At 37.0% G+C, this 21,843-nt stretch overlaps 1 protein-coding gene across 3 annotated transcripts in view; it reads right to left on the bottom strand.

Annotated features, from left to right (window-relative positions):
* The window catches only part of FAM169A (family with sequence similarity 169 member A), a 74,544-nt gene that overhangs the window by 35,053 nt on the left and 17,648 nt on the right, over positions 1-21,843 (bottom strand). For 2 of the 3 annotated variants that reach the window (XM_012783610.2, XM_076008109.1), the window contains exons 2-5: positions 18,187-18,321; positions 16,952-17,051; positions 16,188-16,273; positions 12,572-12,743 (exon numbers count right to left, since the gene is read on the bottom strand). In XM_012783610.2, the coding sequence (XP_012639064.2) occupies positions 12,572-12,743; positions 16,188-16,273; positions 16,952-17,051; positions 18,187-18,318 (490 nt within the window). In that variant the 5' untranslated portion in view covers positions 18,319-18,321. The remainder of the gene's footprint in view (positions 1-12,571; positions 12,744-16,187; positions 16,274-16,951; positions 17,052-18,186; positions 18,322-21,843) is intronic. The other variant, XM_020290103.2, reaches the window with a different exon arrangement.

Raw genomic sequence — 21,843 nt, forward strand, 5'->3', positions numbered from 1 at the left:
TGTAGATAGTGGGGCTTGCTGACAATGAAATTCACAGCAGGATGATCTAAGTGGGGCCTTTCCCAGGGTAACCATCTATATTGGTATTTTTAGATTTTTTTTTTCCTCTTGGCCTAGTCAAATTCCTCAAAGAAAACATTTTTGCTCACGTAACTATTAAAACAATTTTGAAATGCCATGTATTCACATCTTTGGTGACATCTAAAATTTTCATCTAAGTTTTTTTTTTTTTTTTGAGACACAGTCTCACTTTGTTGCCCAGGCTAGAGTGAGTGCCATGGCATCAGCCTAGCTCACAGGAACCTCAAATTCCTGGGCTCAAGTAATCCTACTACCTCAGCCTCCCAAGTAGCCAGGACTACAGGCATGGCCACCATGCCCGGCTAATTTTTTCTATATATATTAGTTGGCCCATTATTTTCTTCTATTTTATAGTAGAGACAAGGCCTTGCTCTTGCTCAAGCTGGTTTCCAACTCCTGACCTTGAGCAATCTGCCCGCCTCAGCCTCCGAGAGAGTGAGGATTATAGGCGTGAGCCACCCGGCCCATCTAAGTTTTAATAATTAAAAAGAATGTAATTTCTGACATAGTGTCAATGTTGACTTTTAAAAAACTAGTTTAGGCCGGGCGTGGTAGCTCACGCCTGTAATCCTAGCACCCTGGGAGGCCCAGGCAGGAGGATCACTCAAGGTCAGGAGTTCCAGACCAGCCTGAGCAAGAGTGAGACCATATCTTTACTAAAAAATTGAAAGAAATTCATTGGCCAACTAAAAATATACAGAAAACATTAGCCAGGCATGGTGGCACATGCCTACAGTCCCAGCTACTTGGGAGGCTGAGGCAGAAGGATTGCTTGAGCCCAGGAGTTTGAGGCTGCTGTGAGCTAGGCTGACGCCACGGCACTCTAGCCCAGGCAACACAGCAAGACTCTGTCTAAAAAAAAAATAACTAGTTTAAAAATTATTTTAGACTACAAAAATATTGCCCTTGACTATAAAGTTAACATCTCATATAACCAAAGCATAACTGTCAAAATCAGAAAATTAACAATACTATTAGCTAAACTACAGACTATTCAAATTTTACTTTTTCCACGAATGCACTTGCCTGTTCAGAATCCAATCCAGGATTCCATACTACATTTAAATTAACGTCTCCTTAAACTCTGGTCCTTGTTTTTTTTTTTTAAGGGACAGGGTCTTCAGGCTGGAACGCGGTGTAGTGGCACAATTATAGCCTCAAACTCCTGGGCTCAAGCAATCCTCCCAGCTTAGCCTTCCCAGTAGCTAGGACTACAGGCGCTCGCCACCACACCCGGCTAATTTTTTTATTTTTTTGTAGATACAGGAGTCTCGTTATTTTGCCCATGCTGGTCTCATATTTCTGGCCTCAAGTAATCCTCCTGCCTTAGACTTCCAAAATGCTGGGATTATAGATGTAAGCCACCCTGCCCAGCCTGTGATGTTTTTTTTTTTTTTTTTTTGAGACAGAGTCTCACTTTGTTGCCGAAGCTAGAGTGAGTGCCGTGGCATCAGCCTAGCTCACAGCAACCTCAATCTCCTGGGCTCAAGTGATCCTACTGCCTCAGCCTCCTGAGTAGCTGGGACTACAGGCATGTGCCACCATGCCCGGCTAATTTTTTCTATATATTTTTAGTTGGTCAATTAATTTCTTTCTACTTTTAGTAGAGACGGGGTCTCGCTCAGGTTGGTTTCGAACTCCTGACCTCGAGCAATCTGCCCACCTCGGCCTCCCAGAGTGCTAGCATTACAGGTGTGAGCCACCTGGCTCAGCCCCAGCCTGTGATGTTGATATGTCTTTTTTTCTCTTTCTTTCTGTTTTTATTTTTTTTTTTTTAGAGACAAGATCTTACTACTCTATTACCTGGGCTAGAGTACAGTGGTGTCATCATAGCTCACTGCAACTTCATACTCATAGACTCAAGCAATCCTCCTGCCTCAACCTCCCGAGTAGCTGAGACTGCAAGTGCACGCCACTACACCCAGCTAAGATATGTCTTATTTCTGGTGCTGTTAACCATGATCTATTGGTTAATATGGTATTTGCCAAGTTTTTCTATGTAAATTTATTATTTTTCCTTTTGCAATTAATTATCAACATTGACTTAAAGAAAAATAAAATGTATACTACAAGGCTATAGTCACTAAAACAGCATGGTATTGGCACAAGAACAGGGACACTGACCAGTGGAACAGAACAGAGAACCCAGATATAAAACCATCCTCCTAGGCCGGGCATGGTGGCTCATGCCTGTAATCCTAGCACTCTGGGAGGCCAAGGTGGGTGGATTGCTGAGGTGGGCAGATTGCTCGAGGTCAGGAGTTCGAAACCAGCCTGAGCAAGAGCGAAACCCCGTCTCTACTATAAATAGAAACAAATTAATTGGCCAACTAATATATATAGAAAAAATTAGCCGGGCATGGTGGCACATGCCTGTAGTCCCAGCTACTCGGGAGGCTGAGGCAGGAGGATCACTTGAGCCCAGGAGTTTGAGGTTGCTGTGAGCTAGGCTGATGCCATGGCACTCACTCTAGCCTGGGCAACAAAGTGAGACTCTGTCTCAAAAAAAATTAATTAATTAATTTAAAAAAATAAAAAAAATAAAACCATCCTCATATAGCCAACTATTCTTCAACAAAGCAGATAAAAACATACACTGGGGAAAAGAATCCTTATTCAATAAATGGTGCTGGGAAAACTGGATAGCCACATGTAGAAGACTGAAACAAGGCCCACACCTTTCACCTCTCACAAAAATAACCCACGCTGGGTAACAGACTTGAACCTTAGGTGTGAAACTATTAGAATTCTAGAGGAAAATGTTGGAAATACCCTTCTAGACATGGGTCTAGGCAAAGACTTTATGAAGAAGACCCCAAAGGAAATCACAACAGCAACAAAAATAAACAAATGGGACCTGATCAAATTAAAAAGCTTCTGCACAGCCATAGAAACTGTCAAGAGAGCAAACAGACAACCCACAGAATGGGAGAAAATTTTTGCAAGCCACACATCTGATAAAGGGCTGATAACTAGAATCTATTTAGAACTCAGGAAAATCAGCAAGAAAAAAAATCAAACAACTCTATCAAAAATGGGCAAAGGACATGAACAGAAACTTCTCAAAAGACGACAGAATAATGGCCAACAAACATATGAAAAAATGTTCAACATCTCTAAATCATCAGGGAAATGCAAATCAAAATGAGGTATCAGGGAAATGCAAACCACAATGAGGTATCACTTAACTCCAGTGAGAATGGCCTTTATCAAAAAGTCCCCAAAGAACAAATGCTGGCGTGGATGCGGAGAGAGAGGAACACTCCTACACTGCTGGTGGGACTGCAAACCATTTCAATCTCTGTGGAAAGCAATATGGAGATATCTCAAAGAGATACAAGTAGATCTACCATTTGATCCAGCAATTCCACTACTGGGCATCTACCCAAAAGATCAAAAGTCACTTTATGAAAATGATACCTGCACTCTAATGTTTATAGCAGCACAATTCACAATTGGAAAGCTGTGGAAACAACCCAAGTGCCCATCAATTCATGAGTGGATTAATAAAACGTGGTATACGTATACCATGGAGTACACCTCTTGTATTTTCCTGGCTAGAGCTGGAACCCATTCTACTAAGTGAAGTATCTCAAGAATGGAAAAACCAGCACCACATGTACTCACCAGCAAATTGGTATTAACTGATCAACACCTAAGTGGACATACAGGAGTAACATGTATCGGGTGTCGGGAGGGTGGAGGGGCGAGGAGAGGATGGATATATACAAACACAATGAGTGATACGTGCAGCATTTGGGGGATGGACACGCTTAAAGCTCTTACTCAAGGGGGGGAGCATGGGCAATACATGTAACCTTAACACTTGTACCCCCATAATACGCTAAAATTAAAAAAAGAAAAGAAAAATGATTAAATCATTCTTTTAAACATTTTAAACATTCTTTTAAACAAATAGACTATCATAAAAACTACAATCAATGTGATAACTCATTAAACAAACTGTTCCTTAACTACTGAACAGGCTCCCTATAACTAAAATGACCCCATAAAAGACAATCAAAATTTGTAATGCCTCTAGACAGAGAAAGGAAAAGTCACTGTCCCTCAAAACTGTCTAAATACAATCTTGTAGGCATCTGAAGAAGATATGAAGTCACAGAGTAAATATATAGTGTAGCTTCCTAGAGTGTAAACTTTGGTAATACTTTGCAGTGGAATGTTTTTAAAAATCCTCTGGTGTTCAGTAGCACAACAGAGCAACTACAGTTAACAATTTATTGTATATTCAAAATAACTAGAGGAATGGAATTGAAATGTTCCCAATATAAAGAAATGATAAATGTTGGAAGTGATGGATATACCAGTTACTCTGATTTGATCATTACACATTGTATGCTTACATCAGAATGTTACAGGTACTCCTTAAATAGGTACGACTGCTATATATTCATAAAAATAATGAAAGAATTAAGATGAAAGCTTAAGTTAGTCTGTACATATTTTTTCAACAACCACTACTTGATTTCAGGACTTGATTTGGAATGTAAAGAATATAAAGTCTTGTTGCTCTTCACTTGGAAATTTTTTCTTGAGGTTGGGGAGGTGTGTCTTCCTAACAGGATTCTAATAGGCAAATATTCTGAAACTTAGAAGATGTTAACTAATATATTTATCTCTAAAAAAGAAGTATTGTCAGACATCTTTCTTTGGTAAATTACTACTCAAGAGCAGTCTGCTTCTTATTTAAAAAACAACAGAGGCACTTTAGGAGGCCAGACTAGCAGGATGACTTGAGGCCAAGAGTCTGAGGCTACCCTGGGCAACCAAGCAAAATCCCATCTCTATAAAAATTGTTTTTAACATATTAGCTGGGTGTCGTGTTGCACGTCTGTAGTCCCAGCTACTCAGGAGGCTGAGGCGGGAGGATTGCTTGAGCCCAGGAGTTTGAGGTTAAAACAGTGAGCTATCATCATGCCACTGCACTCTAGCCACAGAAACCTTGTCTCTAAAACAAACAAAAAGAAATATTACAATTACATTCTATTTGTGAGCCCCACAACTGACTGAAAACAAAATGACTATAATATATTCCTGTGACATATTTACAATCTACTAATGAAAGATTAAAGATTAAAATCCTCACAATAATGAAGAGCTGGTTGAATAATTTTCAACAAAAGAGAAAGGAAATCATTAACTTCTTGTCTACCAAACAGTATAAAGATTCCATATTTTAAAATTTGGAATATTCTTACAATAAAGGAATTAAGGGAGTAAATTATATACTAGGTGTGGTTTCCAAGCATGTTTGCAAAAGCAAAGGCAAAGAACTCAAAAATCCACCACAAGCCATTATGATTTCTTACAGTCTAGTTTCCATTTTTATGTATTCATTTTCCTGTTTCCTTCACGTGTTGTGACCAATATTTAAAGGAGAGATGCACTGCTTTCCCTTCTGAATCCTCAGAAGAAAGATGATGTCAGTAAGGATGTAGGATTGTTCTAACTTAAGAAATTCTCTCTGTTCTCAGAAACTACTTTAACTCTTCTTTATTTCAATAATTTAGGGGGTAGAAGTGGTTTTTTGTTACATGGATGAATTATATAGTGGTAAAGTCAGGGCTTTCGGTGTACCTGTCACCCAAATAGTATACATTGTACCCCATAGGTAATATTAGATCTCTCAACCTCCCCCCACCCCCCCTGCTTCCAAGTCTCCAAACTCCCTTATACCATTCTTGTAGTTATTCTGTGTGACCATGTATACCCACAGTTCAGATCTCACTTATAAGCAAGAACATCCAGTATTTGTTTTTGTTTCTGAAATACTTCACTTGAATGGCTTCCAGTTCCATTCAAGTGGCTGCGAAAGGTTTCATTCTTTCTTATGGCTGAGTAGTACTCCATTGTATATGTACACTACATTTTCGTTACGTCATCAGTTGATGGACACTTAATTCCTTATCTTATCTTTGCAATTGTGAATTGCACTGCAATAAATATATGAGTACATGTGTCTTTTTGACATAATGATTTCTTTTGCTTTGGGTAGATACCCAGTAGCGGGATTGCTGGATCAAATAGTAGGTCTACTTTTAGTCCTTAGGGAATCTTCACACCGTTTTCCATAGAGGCTGTACTAATTTACATTCCCACCAACAGTGCATAAGCATTCCCTTTCCACTGCATTCATGCGTTTTTTTTTTTTGTTTTTCTTTTGAGACAGAGTCTCACTCTGTTGCACAGGCTATAGAGTGCTGTGGCGTCAGCCTAGCTCACAACAACCTCAAACTCCTGGGCTCAAGCAATCCTGCTGCCTCAACCTCCCAAGTAGCTGGGACTACAGACATGTACCACCATGCCTGGCTAATTTATTTATATATATATATATATATATTTTTTTTTTTTTTTTTTTTTTTTTTTTTTTTTAGTTGTCCAGGTAATTTCTAATTTTTTTTAGTAGAGACGGGGTCTCACTCTTGCTCAGGCTGGTCTCGAACTCCTGACCTCGTGCGATCCTCCCACCTCGGCCTCCCAGAGTGCTAGGATTACAGGCGTGAGCCACCAGGCCTGGCCACCAATTGTTTTTGTTTTGTTTTTGAGACAAAGTCTTGCTTTGTTGCCCAGGCTAGAGTGAGTGCCATGGCGTCAGCCTAGCTCACAGCAACCTCAAACTTCTGGGCTCAAGCAATTCTGCTGCCTCAGCCTCACGAGTAGCTGGGACTGCAGGCAACCGCCACAATGCCCGGCTAATTTTTTCTATATATATTAGTTGGCCAATTAATTTCTTTCTATTTATAGCAGAGACGGGGTTTCGCTCTTGCTCAGGCTGGTTTCGAACTCCTGACCTTGAGCTATCCGCCTACCTCGGCCTCCCAGAGTGCTAGGATTACAGGCGTGAGCCAAAGCGCCCAGCCTGTTTTTTGACTTAATAATGGCCTTTCTAACAGGTGTAAGGTAGCATGTCATTGTGGTTTTAAATTTGCATTTCCCTGATGATTAATGATGTTGAGCATTTTTTCATGTTTGCTGGCCATCTTCCTTTGAAAAATATCTGTTCATGTCTCTTGTCCACTTTTAATAAGGTTTTTTCTTGCTGATTTGAATTCTTTGTAGATTCTGGATATCAGTCCTTTGTCAGATATATGGTTTGCAAATATTTTCTCCCATTCTATAAGTTATTTGCTCAAACCTTTTAATTTAATTAAGTCTCATTTATTTATCTTTGTATTGTATTTGCTTTTGGGATCTGACTCATAAATTCTTTGCCTAGGCAAATACCCAGTGAGTTTTTTTCTAAGTTTTCTTCTAGATGTTTTATGGTATCAGGTCTTACATTTAAGTCTTCAATCCACCTTGAGTTTATTTTTGTGCATGGTGAGAGATGGGGATCCATTTTCATTCTTCTGCATGTGGCTCTACAATTTTCCCAGCATCATTTATTGGATAGGGTGTCCTTTCCCCAGGGAATGTTTTCATCTGCTTTGTCAAAGATCAGGTGGTTACAGGAGTATGGTTTTATTTCTGGGTTCTCTATTCTGTTTCACTGATCTACGTGTCTACTTTTATACCACCACTATGTTGTTTTGGTTACCATCACCTTGTACTGTAATCTGAAGTTGGGTGATGTAATGCCTCCAGATTAGTTCTTTTTGCTTAAGATTGCTTTGTCTATTCAATCTCTTCTTTGATTTCATATGAAATTTAGGATTGTTCTAATTCTGTGGAAAATTACATTGGTATTTACTTCTTTTTTATTAATCAACTCTTACTGGTTCAAGATAATTCTAAATTAAATTCCTGGTTGCTTTGTAGGTATGACTTTTATTATAAATACATGACTTTCAAAAATTTAGAATATTAACTTAAACAAAGTATACTACATACAGATATAATTTGGAATTACACTAAGAGGTTGACTAAAAGAACAGATTGTGACAACAAATTTATAAACAAAAAAATCAAAGATGTTATAATATGAAATATCTAGAAATAATTATACCATTCACTATGCTGGCAATATATATGCTCTAAAATATTATTTTTATTGCTAAAATTATTTAACAAATGAATTGACAAGTTAATGTTGAAGAGACCCCTATCAGAAACTATTCTAAGACAAAAGGTATAAACAGTGTTGGGTTTAACACTGATAATAAACACTTATCTATTTTGAGCTGGCTAAGGAAAGTGGGTGGTAAAGAGACAGAACATATGCTTTCAATGAAAATGTCATAATCATATAAGAATATAGTGGGATTCTATAGCACTGTAGCTTTTATAACACTAAAACTTTATTCAGATCAGTTTAAAAGGGCCAAATATAGAAGAGCCCTGAATGAGCTAGTCAATCATTGCTCCAATAATGCTACAGCAATTTTCTGCCACAAGCAAGGAAACTACGTATTAAAATCTGCTGTTGATATCTAGGAAGAAAGAGGAATTGGTCCATTTGGAATTAAACAGGACATACTGTCAACCTTAAGAATTATGAAAAATTGGCAGGGCGAGGTGGCTCATGCCTGTAATCCTAGCACTCTGGGAGGCCAAGGCGGACAGATCACTCAAGGTCAAGAGTTTGAAACCAGCCTGAGCAAGAGCAAGACCTCGTCTCTACTAAAAAAATAGAAAGAAATTAATTGGCCAACTAAAAATATATAGAAAAAATTAGCTGGGCATGGTGGCGCGTGCCTGTAGTCCCAGCTACTCAGGAGGCTGAGGCAGCAGAATTGCTTGAGCCCAGGAGTTTGAGGTTGCTGTGAGCTAGGCTGACACCACGGCACTCACTCTAGCCTGGGCAACAAAGCGAGACCCTGTCTCAAAAAATAAAAAAGAATTATGAAAAATGAAAATAAAGATCATTTAGTAGTTTAATCCATAAGGCAGTAGCATTGTACGTGTTGTACTACCAGGAATAAATATTGTATCAACTTGGTAATCTAACTCACTTCTAACTCCAGATTCAGAAAACTTCAGAGCCAAAAAAAAAAGTCTCAATGATTATCTTAGTCAAGCCTAACTCCCTTATTTTAAAGGAGAAAAGTGAAAGCCAAGATTGTTACACAACTTACAAGTTAGCAATACAATAACCAAACCCAAAATCTCTTTGATACTAATCAAATCAACATGTTCTATCTTCATTTTGTTTTAAAGATAATTTCTGGGTTATACAGTAGATTGAAGAGTGGAGTTTTGAAACAATGAATAACCTGGCTGAATACACTGTTCCCATTATTTCATTAATAATTTCTTCAAGCTCAAAATCATCAGCAGTCTTCAGGTATGTAAATAAAAAAGTAAATAATTAAGGTACAGGTTAAGTATACCATATCCAAAATGCTTAGGACCGGAAGTGTTTTGGATTTCAAATTTTTTTCGGATTTTGAAATATTTGCATTATCCTTATTGGTTAAGCATCCCTAACCTAAAAATCCAAAATCTGAAATGCTTCAATGAGCATTTCCTTTGAACATCATATCAGCACTCAAAAAGTTTCAAATTCTGGTGTATTTCAGATTTTGAATTTTCAGATTAGGCATACTCAACATATATATTTTCAAATTTATGATGAATCCTTTCACTCTTCTGGACTTGTGAGAGGTGTGGTACTTGTTAAGTAGTCATGAATCATTATATTTTTCTTTGTTCCCCATCCCTCCCTAGGGCTTAATTTAAGCAAAGATTTGAATCATCATAACCAAAGACATTATATGAGATGTGAACAGAAGATCTCAAGAATTATCCATTTCTGGAATGCAGTAACAATACCTTCAATCTCACTCTTGTGTTCTTTTTCAAAAACATTTGATAAAAGAATCAGTTACATAAAGTAAGCAATTGCTGATTAAAGAAGTGAAACTTATTTTACCAATAAGATAAATCAGAAACCCCAAGGAACTATTTCCTGAAGCTCTCCTTCAACTATAAAATAAACATTACTTTATTTGAAAAAAAATTTTTTACTTCATTTGAAAGACCAATTTGAAGAATATTTTTGAAGAGTTTTTGAAAAATATAAAAGATCATATAAATAACAAGGACAAAATATGAAATATAGGCCAAGCATGGTGGGTTATGCCCATATTTCCAACACTTTGGGAGGCTGAAGCAGAAGGATTACTTGAGCCTAGGAGTTGGAGGTTATGGTGGGCTATGACTGCTGTGCACTCCAGCCTAAGGCAACAGAGCAAGACGCTGTCTCTAAAAAAACATGGAAAAAAAAAATCCTAAAAAAATAAATACACCTTAAAGGAATAAATTAGAGTTCATTACATTAAAATAACAGAATAGAAATGCAAAAAACGCAAAACACACATCTTTATAACAAAACAATCTATCTAATTCAAAAATCAGACAACTGGTCTCGCACAATGATCTCTTTATTTCAGGCAAAAAAGAATTTATAGTTTCTTGAATTTCACTGGACTGTAATAGGATTTGAACTCATAAACAAAGTCTCCTTTTATATACCAAAGCTACTCTTATATCCTAACTATAAACGTATTTGCTATTTAATTTTTAGAAATTATAAATAACAAAAAAAAATAATAAATCATTTCACAAGACTTTCATTCAACTACAAATATGCTTAATGAAGATTTTATGTTTTTGTTGCAGGTGCAGCTTTTTCCTGAGAGAAATATATATAGTTCTCATATGAGAAATATACTTATATTTATATATATAAATACACCTATTTTATATATATGAAGTATATATATCAGAAATACTTCTATCACCGGTGTTTTAATATTTGTTTTGGATAATTTCTCTAAAATATTTTAATTATGTTTAGGTTTCCTCTGTAGAAAAAACACTTCCAGAGTGAATTAAATGGCTACTGATTCAAAGGCTAGTATAAGCACACCTAATTCCACTGCTATCTAGTAGATGAGAGATAGAGCTTAAAAGGGAAAAGAAATAAAATATATGGTAGAGAAGTATGGAGGGTGCTAAAGTGGTAGACACAGTAGCACTTGGGAGCTCCAGGACATACAACAGAGTTGGCTATCAGAACAGGCAAAAATAGAGGCCAGGTACCAGGGAAGAAGAAACCCCAACATCACATAATGAGAAGACACACACACTCCTGAAGTAAAATATTGATCAGAAATCCTAAAAGGGAAGCTATGCCTTTTAACTGTGTCTTTCATAGAAAGCAAGCCCTCAATAAAAAGGTATAAACTAGTATGTGCCCCAAATGTCTATGAGCTAGTTTCAGGTAGGAAAATTCCCTAGAGCCAGTGTAAGAAATAAAAAGCCTCCAATTCCCATAGAAATAATGTTGTATAAAATAAAGCACATAGCAATTAATTCACATACCAACTCCAAAAATTAAAACATTTAAAAACAAAGTAATGTCTTTTATGCAATGCAGCACTAAACTTCCACTGAAAGTTCTTTTTCTTTCCGTGTATATCTTTCTAAAGTTACATAAATTATTGGTTCTATTTCAAATTTATACAGCATATTGGAGCATATAAATAAATTGGAGCAATAAAACAGCATATTGGAGACCCAAAGTATTTACCATAAAGCAAAACCATTTTAAACTATACATCAGTTTTTTATTCTTTGGGAAAAAATGGCCTTCCTTTTATTGACTATATGCACTATTTCTCATCCCAAATGTGGACTAATTATAGGATCAAGGTACCAGTCACAACTGTTCTTCAAATCAGCAGTGAATCTGGTATGATCTTTAGACTGGATCTGACCAGAAGAGCCACATTTGGAAGATTTGAAATGGAAGTAAGAAAGAAACTAATGTGTATTCTCTGTGAAAGGTTTCTTGGTCAAGGTACAGAACAAGGCACACTTTGTTCTTTGGTGGTAACAAGGTGTGGGGTGTATGTGCACACAGAGTAAGTAGGTTAGGCCTTCCTGGTTCCAACAGCTCTAGGGAACTGAATGAACAGGAGGACAGGGAAAGCAAGTATGAAGTTCCACTAGTCTTTTAAGGGTAGGGCACAGATGGCTCTTAGGATCAGAAACCCAAACTTTAGATTAACACTTTCAAAGCTATTTGTATTTTCTAAATACACTAAAGTACTTTGTTTTTCTTGGTAATTAGCCAGGTTGCTCTTTAACATGTCAGGCAGATTCAGCTGTGCTAAGGAGAAACAAACTATGCATTTGGGCCACAGGTGGACTGGAGTTTTAGGAGCCAGTAACAGTAACAGCAGCAGGAATCAAAGTAAACAACCACCTTTAAATAAAGGGAAAGAAGTGCGAGGACAAGGAGACAGACAAAGATGAGGTTCAAATACAACCCTCTCTCCACATATGTGGGTAAATCTTCCTCTGGATCAAATGTTTGCTCTTCTTTTGTTTGTTTGTTTCAAAACACTTTCCTAAAAAATCCTATTTTCATAGGATGGCAGAATCAAAGTACTCCCAAGAAATACTAAGTAGAATCACCTCAATTTGTAGCCCAGAGATTAATTTAACAAAGATGTTAATACAATTGGGGATCTAAAATGGAGATTTTCATAACATGAAGTTTAAATAACTTTTAAAGACTCACCTGTAGGCTTAACTGAATAAAACCCAATGGCCTCTCCTTTCTTCCACAGAATCTTAGCATAATCAGTACTGCTATGACACAGAAATGGGATCTCATTTCTCTCCATTTCCTGTTTTCTATAAATAATTCGATTCAGAACATAAAGAACCACTCTCTCCCCAAGAGTGCTCACCTACAAAGAGAGTCAAACACCAGGCACAATTGTTATAACATGCATCGATTAGGAGATGCTATTTACCTTGCTCCCTGTTCCCATACCTCATACTGGCATTCAAAGCACGTTGAATACATTCAAAATAATTTGTAAACATTTTATTATCACAAAGATGAGGCTAATCATTCATATTGATTACAATCCATTTCCATACACACATATTATGCATGGAATACTACTATTCAGCAAAACTGTAAACTAGGCAAAACAAGGTCCCAATGTACCAATCCTCCGGCATCTCTTTCAGCACTTAATATCTTCTTTCTGCCACCAGCTGCTCAGATCCATGGTATCCCCAACTCTAACTGCAGCCCCCACTACATATACTGCTTACTGTTATCCCCTGAAGACTTTGAAAACAATTACCTCATCTGATGAGGGAAGCCATAATTATGCTCTTGGGAAAGGAATCTGTCTCATCTTTTCCAGGTAAAATATTCATTTAACAGCCTTGTCTTTGCTGTATAACTATAAGGAATATCCCAGCCCTATACATAGGGCTACATGGTCACACAGGACCATGGTGGTGGTCACAAGGACCCCACCAATCCCACAACTTACTGACATCAAAGAGTAGGTTTTTACCCATAGACACCTTTCACTGCTTAAAACAAGAGTTCTATACATAAAGTCTAGTTTCCTCCAAGTCACCTTAAAGGAAAACAAGTTCACCCTCTAGTTAGTTGAGTGGAGAGAGAAAGGATTAACCATATACATGCACTACTCTCAAAAATACCATTGGCAAGGGATATTCCACACAGAACAACACACAAAATGACAAAGAGCCCACTAGCACAACATTCCAAGGCAGCCTATTCCTTCTTTGTACAGCTATGACCAACAATTCTTCCTCATACTGAGCTGAATTCTATTTCCCAAAGGCTATATTTTGATATCCTGCAGCCACATAGCTTATAAATAATTTGAAGATAGCCATGATCTTCCCCTAAATCTCACACCGAAGTTAAACAGAGGAACAATTCAAGTAAAAGGCTAATCTAATGCAATTTGATCTAATGCAATTTGGGGTACTCTTGCCATTCCAGTCTTCTCCCTTGAAACTGCTTCTCTAAAATCTCTCTTCATGTCTGGCACATGGATATTATAAATACTAAAGATGTTTTCTATATATATTGAGCTTTCTATATAACTTAAAGCTTTCTATGTAACTTTCTATATAAACTTAAATAAAAACTTAAGGTTTTTATTAGCTTTTTGCACTAACCTTGATTTTATTTCTAATAGAGCCCAACTCTTTTTCACATGTGCTGCCATTTCAGTTTAGTTTTTATGATGTACATGTACAGTTAATTTTTTTGAACTTGTAAGTATTACTTTATATTTCTCCCTATTTAATCTTATCATGTTAGATTCTTCTCTTTGTTTCTTAATTCTGCCTTTCACAGATTAGTTCCTGCATTCAGCACTATGACATGCAGAAGTGATATGCATGCCATCTACATCTTCTTTAAGTAACTGATAAAATGGTGACTGGGACAGAAAAAAGGATGAAGTTCTGCAGTACACTACTGAGGGCCTCCCATATAATTGAGCTCTACAGTTCAGGCACTGGGTTATGGTCTTTATCTCATTTAATTTTCACAACTATATGAGACAGAGGGACTTAAGGTTTACAAAAATATAGTGACTTGCTCAAAGTCATGTGTTTGTGAAGGAGAAGAACTGTTACTCTTTCCTGTAACTTTACCGACCAATTTTTCCTTATTAGCCAGGATCTGACTAGAAAAACAGTCCCCCTTTACTGATTTCTCTACTTTCAAGAAATGATGTTGTCACAAAGATAATTAAGGCTGAAGGAGTCCAAATAGTTACAGTCGTATTTTTAGTTTTGACTCCTCCTCTCTTGCCATATCTGGAGGTTTCATAGTTTCTTCACTTGAGTAGGACAGGCTACAATATACTTATACTATCATAATAAGATGTCACCTTCTCCATCCTTTAACCTTCACATCCAAATGTCCCCTGCAATGTGCCAAACCTCAGTCATGTTTAAACTCCTCAGGGTGTTTATTTTCTTGGCATATTTGCTTCCTTTCGCTAACAGAACTATTCCTGAGAACAAGTTATATTACTTTACTGCTATCTAGTACTCCAATTTTACAGCTTTATGCAAGTTTTTAATTCCCTTCTCCCCTTTGTTTTTTCTTCAAAGTTCTTTATCAGACTGGCAGATAGCCAGGTGTATGCATTCTCCTAGTCTTTGTGAGATGGGCCTATCACTCTAGAACCTCAAGGCACATTTGAGAATTAATGCAATATCCAGAAGTAAAAATGGTATGTGTATTATTCTCATATTCTCCTATCTCTTCCAAAGTTCCAAATTCAAAGGGAAGAAAGGAACACACAGTAACACCCAGTAACCTACAAGTTTCTCATTTTTCTATCCTGGATTTCAAAGTTTCTTGACATATTTTCCTTATTTCTTCTGATTGGTTCCACTGCCCACAAAAATGTACCTTGTAAATTTGGCAGGTTTTTACAAGTTTAGCCTATCCTAGAAGCATTCCAAGGAAGAATATCAGAATACATATTTCTGTTAAGTCCATTCCCTCAGCAAGAGTCTCTTTCTCTTAGGATTAATTAACAAGGATCCCTACACCTATTAATGAATAGTAGTGCTTCTCCAAAAAGTTAGTATTCTCCTTAAGAAAGGTCTAATGTACCTCCACCAAGTCAAAGTTTCCTATCCCTCCACTTTTACTGTAAATCACCCTCTTCCAGCCACCAAATATTTCATCGCTTTTTTATTCTGCCCTGCCTCTTCAAATGTTTTACATCGTGGTTTCTGTGGATGTTCCCTCCAGCCTGTCCTATTTATCCTCCAATAACCAGAGCACCAGAGATGTCTCTTAAACGCTCTCACTTCTAGCATGAAAATCAGCTTCCCTCCTGTGACACTCCTTCGTCAGCTGGCTTCTACTATAACCCTGCAGAGGCTGGACGCTTGCTCTCTGCTGAACCTGGTTACTGCACTGTTTCAAACACTGTGTGGACCACGCAAGGAAGCCCTACTGATAAACAAGTTTCCTGATCAGTCTCTCCAACAGACAGAGAAGCTAAGCAACACACTAAGAGAACTAGCTTTTCCTTTACCAAATAAAATCAGAAGCTAAAATGGATAAAGGCAGCCATAGCTCAACTAATCTATAGGTATTCATTCTTCCTCACCCAATTCTGAGATACTGTTAGAATCACATAAAATAGAGGAAGCCCAACCTGAATACCAGTTTCATCATAAGGATGAAAGTCTAGGGGTTCAATGTAACCTCATTATACTAAAACAGGGAAGAACCCATTAACTTCAAAATCTATCACTGTTTATAGGAAACACTGTGAAATAGTCCCATAAGACAGACTTTCAAAATTACAGGATCTTGTTACCTGCTTAAGCCCCTCTCTAGAAGGGGCAGATGTTTTCACAATATCATCAATAGCCCACCACTGATCAGCAAGGTAAAGTGCCACAGCTAAAACAGAATAAATAATCATTAATATTTACATTTTAAGATATACAATATTACTATTTGGTAAGGTTTATTATACAGACACTCTTTTCTGTGTGTGTGAGACAGAGTCTCATTCCATCACCCTGAGTAGAGTGCCGTGGCGCCAGCCTAGCTCACCGCAACCTCAAACTCCTGGGCTCAAGCGATCCTTCTGCCTCAGCCTCCTGAATAGCTGGGACTACAGGCATGCGCCACCATGCCCGGATAATTTTATATATTTTTATTTTTATTTATTTATTTATTTTTTGCTTGTCCAGATAATTTCTATATATATTTTTAGTAGAGATGGGGTCTCACTCTTGCTCAGGCTGGTCTCGAACTCCTGAGCTCAAACAATCCGCCCACCTCGGCCTCCCAGAGTGCTAGGATTACAGGTGTGAGCCACCACGCCCGGCCTATATAGACACTCTTAAATATACCCATACTTTATAACACAATGTATGGGTGCTTCATCTATACTATTTTTATTTCATCCATTAAACATTTAATTGTAAGCAATTGAGAATTACATTTTCTTAAAATTACAACTTGAAACAAGTTTTTTAAAGAACAAATTCCTTCATATAGCTATCTTTTTAATAATTTCTAACAGTCTGAAGAAAAATTCCTCGACTTATAACAAATTAAACAAAAAGAGACCTGTCAGTGAATCCTCAGGTGAAAAAAGAGCAAGAATTTTCTGGGTCTGATCTCCACCATAAAGAGGTACAAAGCCTACATTTGATAGGCTAATAGGAATCTGAAATGACAATTAAAGATTAGTGAAAAGTCTGTTAAGAAAATACATGACAAAAAACACCAATTTTTTACCAAAGTATTAAATTTTCCTATTAATACATTAATTCTAGTTACATAGCTCCATTTCATAGAAAATGATGTCTCTAGTCTCTTTAAAAAAAAAAAAGAGTTAATCAGGTATCTATCTCCCTTTCGGAAGAATTTTATTGTCTTACAGAAAAAATGAAAATTTATTTCAATAAATATTACTGGGTTCCAGCCACACGCCTGAATTAAAACAAATGCCATGATATGACCCATAAGGCCATAAAAAAACTATAATCCATCATCAGTTTTTTAGCCTCTTTGAGAGGAACATATTCCATTTTCCAGGAAAAGACAGCAGTTAGGTTCATTTATTTTTCCAGTGAGATATGTGCTTTTAACACGCTTTAACACTTTTCTTCCTTCGTTAATCCAACACTAATTCCCCACTTAGAGACTACATTACAATTCACTGAATTAGAAAACATTGCTGCTGGAGAAGACATTAAAAAAAAACAACAACAACTTTTAAATCGTCATCGTTTCCAAAAGAAAAATCTGAGGCCTAGAGAGGTTGAGGAATGTGCCCACCTCAGTTCATAGGAGAACTCTAATGATTCCAAGTCTAATGGTCTTCCTATCACAAAATATCATGGCTTACTGACAAGATAATTTGATTTTACTATTTTAGGAAGAGGAAGACACAAAAATGTATAATTTCAAGTTTTTCTGCTATTTTTAAGTAAAAAAAAAATTCTAATCACACAAATTCCATATCTAAATTAAATCTGAGTTAGTGCAAATAATAAACAGTCTTAGCAAAGCTAAAGAACTTCTCATATATAATTTCAAAGGCATAAAGACAAATACTAAGCAATAACCCCTGGAGTTTGTCTTTTTATTTTTTTTTTATTTACTTATTTTGAGTTTGTCTTTTTAAAACTGATCATGCTGCTCTATGAATCAACCAATATTTACCCATTTTACTGAACAGATTTCTGATAAAAATTTCAAAAGTGGCTAGTTAACACTTAAAGATGAATAAAAGAATATTGATTTCATGTATAAACTGGACTGAAAAGATTGATAAACAACACTGTAGAACACCTTACCGTAATATTGAGAAGAGAAAAACACTCTGGATTGTCAGGGTCCCCACACCTTAAATCTGACATGTAATCTTCAGCAGAATTTTCCAGTTCCTCATGACTGCAATTATCCAGCATATCCACAGGGAATGCCATCCTCTTTAACAAACAAAATGGAACAAAACATTTCAGAATATGAAATGCCATCTTCCTTTACTCATAGAAAAAAAATTTTACTGTAATATTGCCATATATTATTGTAACAAGACTTTCCTATTTCACTATGCCATGACTGACTACAACTTGAGCCTGCTGATTCAATCAGGTATGTCAAAAACAAAGCTTTTAAACATAATTCATTTGTATTAAAAACAGGCAACAGAGGCCAGGAGTGGTGGCTCACGCCTGTATTCCCAGCACTTTGGGAGGCCAAGGCAGGAGGACTGCTTGAGGCCAGGAGTTCAAGACCAGCCTAGGCAACAGCGAGACCACGTCTCTACAAAAATTTTTTAAAAATTAGCCGGGCATGGTGGCATGTATGTGCCTGTAGTCCCAGCTACTCAGGAGGCTGATGTAGAATTGCTTGAGCCTAGGAGTTTGCGATTGCAATAAGCTATGATCAGGCTACTGCACTCTAGCCCAGGCAACAGAGCAAGACCCTGTCCCCCCAAAAATAAATAAATAAAAAGCAGGCAATGAAACAGTAACAGATACTTCCTTAAATGATAAAAATACATATATTTATACAGGTATAAGACATAACCATAAGCAGATACACACAAAAATAATGCATATAAATATGCCACATAAAACTACTTAACATAAAAGTCACTGTAAAAGGACACAACGGAATTTTTTGTAATAATGAAAATCTTCTACAATTGGATGGTAGTAATGGTTGTACAACTCTATAAATTTACTTTAAAAAAAAAATCAACCCTATAAACTTACTGAGAAAAAAAATCACTGAATTGCAGTTTCAATAGGTTCAGTGTCATGGTATGTAAATTATATTTCATACATATATAGCTGTTTAAAAAAACAAAGTCCAGTACTTTAATGGAGCAACACCAAAGGCTTTCCCACTCACTCTGGGAGGCCGAGGCTGGAGGATCATTTGAGCTCAGGAGTTCGAAATCAGCCTGAGCAAGAGCAAGACCCCATCTCTACTAAAAAAAAAGAAAGAAATTAATTGGCCAACTAAAAATATATAGAAAAAATTAGCCAGGCATGGTGGCGCATACCTGTAGTCCCAGTACTCAGGAAGCTGAGGCCAAAGGATCTCTTGAGCCCAGGAGTTTCAAGTTGCTATGAGCTAGCTAGGCTGACGCTGCGGCACTCTAGCCCAGGCAATAGAGTGAGACTCTGTCTCAAAAAAAAAAAAAGGAAAAAGAAAATGCTTTCCCACTAAAGTCAAGAAAAATAAGGACTCCACTACTATATATATGTAGGCAACGGTCTATATGCAATTAGACAAGAGAAAGCAATTAGAGACATAAAAACTGTGGCTGGGGGCAAGATGAGAAGGAAGAACTATTCCTTTCTACTATTAATATTTTCAAATAATATACTTAATTGAAAATCCTAAAAGAATCCATGAAAAAAACTATTAATATTCCAAATAATAAGAAAATTTAGTAAAATAGGAGGATATAAAATTAGTATACAGAAATCAAGTCTTCATATATATAATAATAATAGCAAGAGGAAATATGGAATGAGCAAAAAGTAAAAACAGAAAAGAAGACCTCATTTACAATAGCAAAAGTCAAAATACGCTTAAATTTAACAACCAAAAACAGTAAAAACCTGTATGAGGAAAACTCTAAAACATTCCTGAAAGAAGTGAAATAGGCCGGGCGTGGTGACTCACGCCTGTAATCCTAGCTCTTGGGAGGCCGAGGCGGGCAGATTGCTCAAGGTCAGGAGTTCAAAACCAGCCTGAGCAAGAGCGAGACCCCGTCTCTACTATAAATAGAAAGAAATTAATTGGCCAACTGATATATATATAAAAAATTAGCCGGGCATGGTGGCGCATGCCTGTAGTCCCAGCTACTCGGGAGGCTGAGGCAGAAGGATCGCTCGAGCCCAGGAGTTTGAGGTTGCTGTGAGCTAGGCTGACGCCACGGCACTCACTCTAGCCTGGACAACAAACCGAGACTCTGTCTCAAAAAAAAAAAAAAAAAAAAAAAGAAGTGAAATAAACACCACGAAAGACAAATTATGTTCTTGGAAAGGAAGTGTCAACATCATAATCTAATCCCAATGAAAATACTTTTAAGGTTTTATTTTTTCCTGAAGCAAGACAAGTTGAATATAAGTTAATTTAAAAGAACAGACTAGCAAAAATAGCTAGGAAAACCCTAAAAAGGGAGAACTACAATTGAGGGAAAGTGCTAGCCCTGTCAGAGATTAAAACATCTTATGAAACTTCTATAATTAAAACAACATTGGCCAGGCGCGGTGGCTCACGCCTGTAATCCTAGCTCTCTGGGAGGCTGAGGCGGGCGGATTGCTTGAGGTCAGGAGTTCGAAACCAGCCTGAGCAAGAGCGAGACCCTGTCTCTACTATAAAATAGAAAGAAATTAATTGGCCAACTAATATATATACAAAAAATTAGCCGGGCATGGTGGCGCATGCCTGTAGTCCCAGCTACTCGGAGGCTGAGGCAGGAGGATTGCTTGAGCCAGGAGTTTGAGGTTGCTATGAGCTAGGCTAACGCCATGGCACTCACTCTAGCCTGGGCAACAAAGCGAGACTCTGTCTCAAAAAAAAAAAAAAAAAAACATGATACAGACAGACAGATGAATGGAATAAGATATAAAAATACACACTAATGCCAATGGAAATTGACTATATGATAAAGGAGATCTCTCAATCAGTGAGGAAAAGACTTTTTGGATAGTATTGTTTCACTGATCTTATGTTTTAATGAGACATTAATTTTGCTCATTTTTGAACTTATTATATCTGGAATCATTATGTTCTCCATTGTGTTAACTCTTTTCACTCAACATTATTTCTGTGAGAAACATGCATGCTATTGCATCTATCAGTTAATTTGTTCCTTTTTATTGCTATGTAGTATTCCTTCATATACAAATACAATTTATTTACCCATTCTACTGCTGCTGGACATTTAAGCTGCTTCCAACATTTGACAATTATGAATAAAGCTGCTATGAGCATTCTTGCATGGGTCTTTTGGTGGACATGGTGGCACTCACTTTTGTAAGCCTGTATACCCAGGCTAACCAATCTTGCTAACAGTGAGACAAGAAAATCGCATCCTGATGTGATGCAACAAGAAAACTGGACCCAGATTTAACCAAGCCACTAGATAAGTCTGCTAAATGATGTCTTAAGTATGTAGTCAGCTAAATTTAGAATAACTAAATTTCTTCAATAAATATATGGCATGGAGTTAAAAGAAAAAGGTAGCACTCTAGCCTGGTAGCACTCTACCCTGTCTCAAAATGAAAAAAGAAAAAATGTAGAGTGGAAAGCAATATAAATTAAACGTAACATAAGAGACATATCAATCAAATGCATTGTGGAGAGTATACCACTTCGTTTATTCTTGAAAGTTTTCCACGATAAAGAGGTAAGTAAAAAGTAACTTATGATCTATGTCAAATACTGAACTACTAGTTCTTAAAGGGGGTAAAAACAAAGCTAGT

This window comes from Microcebus murinus, chromosome 11 (genome assembly GCF_040939455.1).
Source record: "Microcebus murinus isolate Inina chromosome 11, M.murinus_Inina_mat1.0, whole genome shotgun sequence".
In the NCBI taxonomy this organism is placed as follows: Eukaryota; Metazoa; Chordata; class Mammalia; order Primates; family Cheirogaleidae; genus Microcebus; species Microcebus murinus.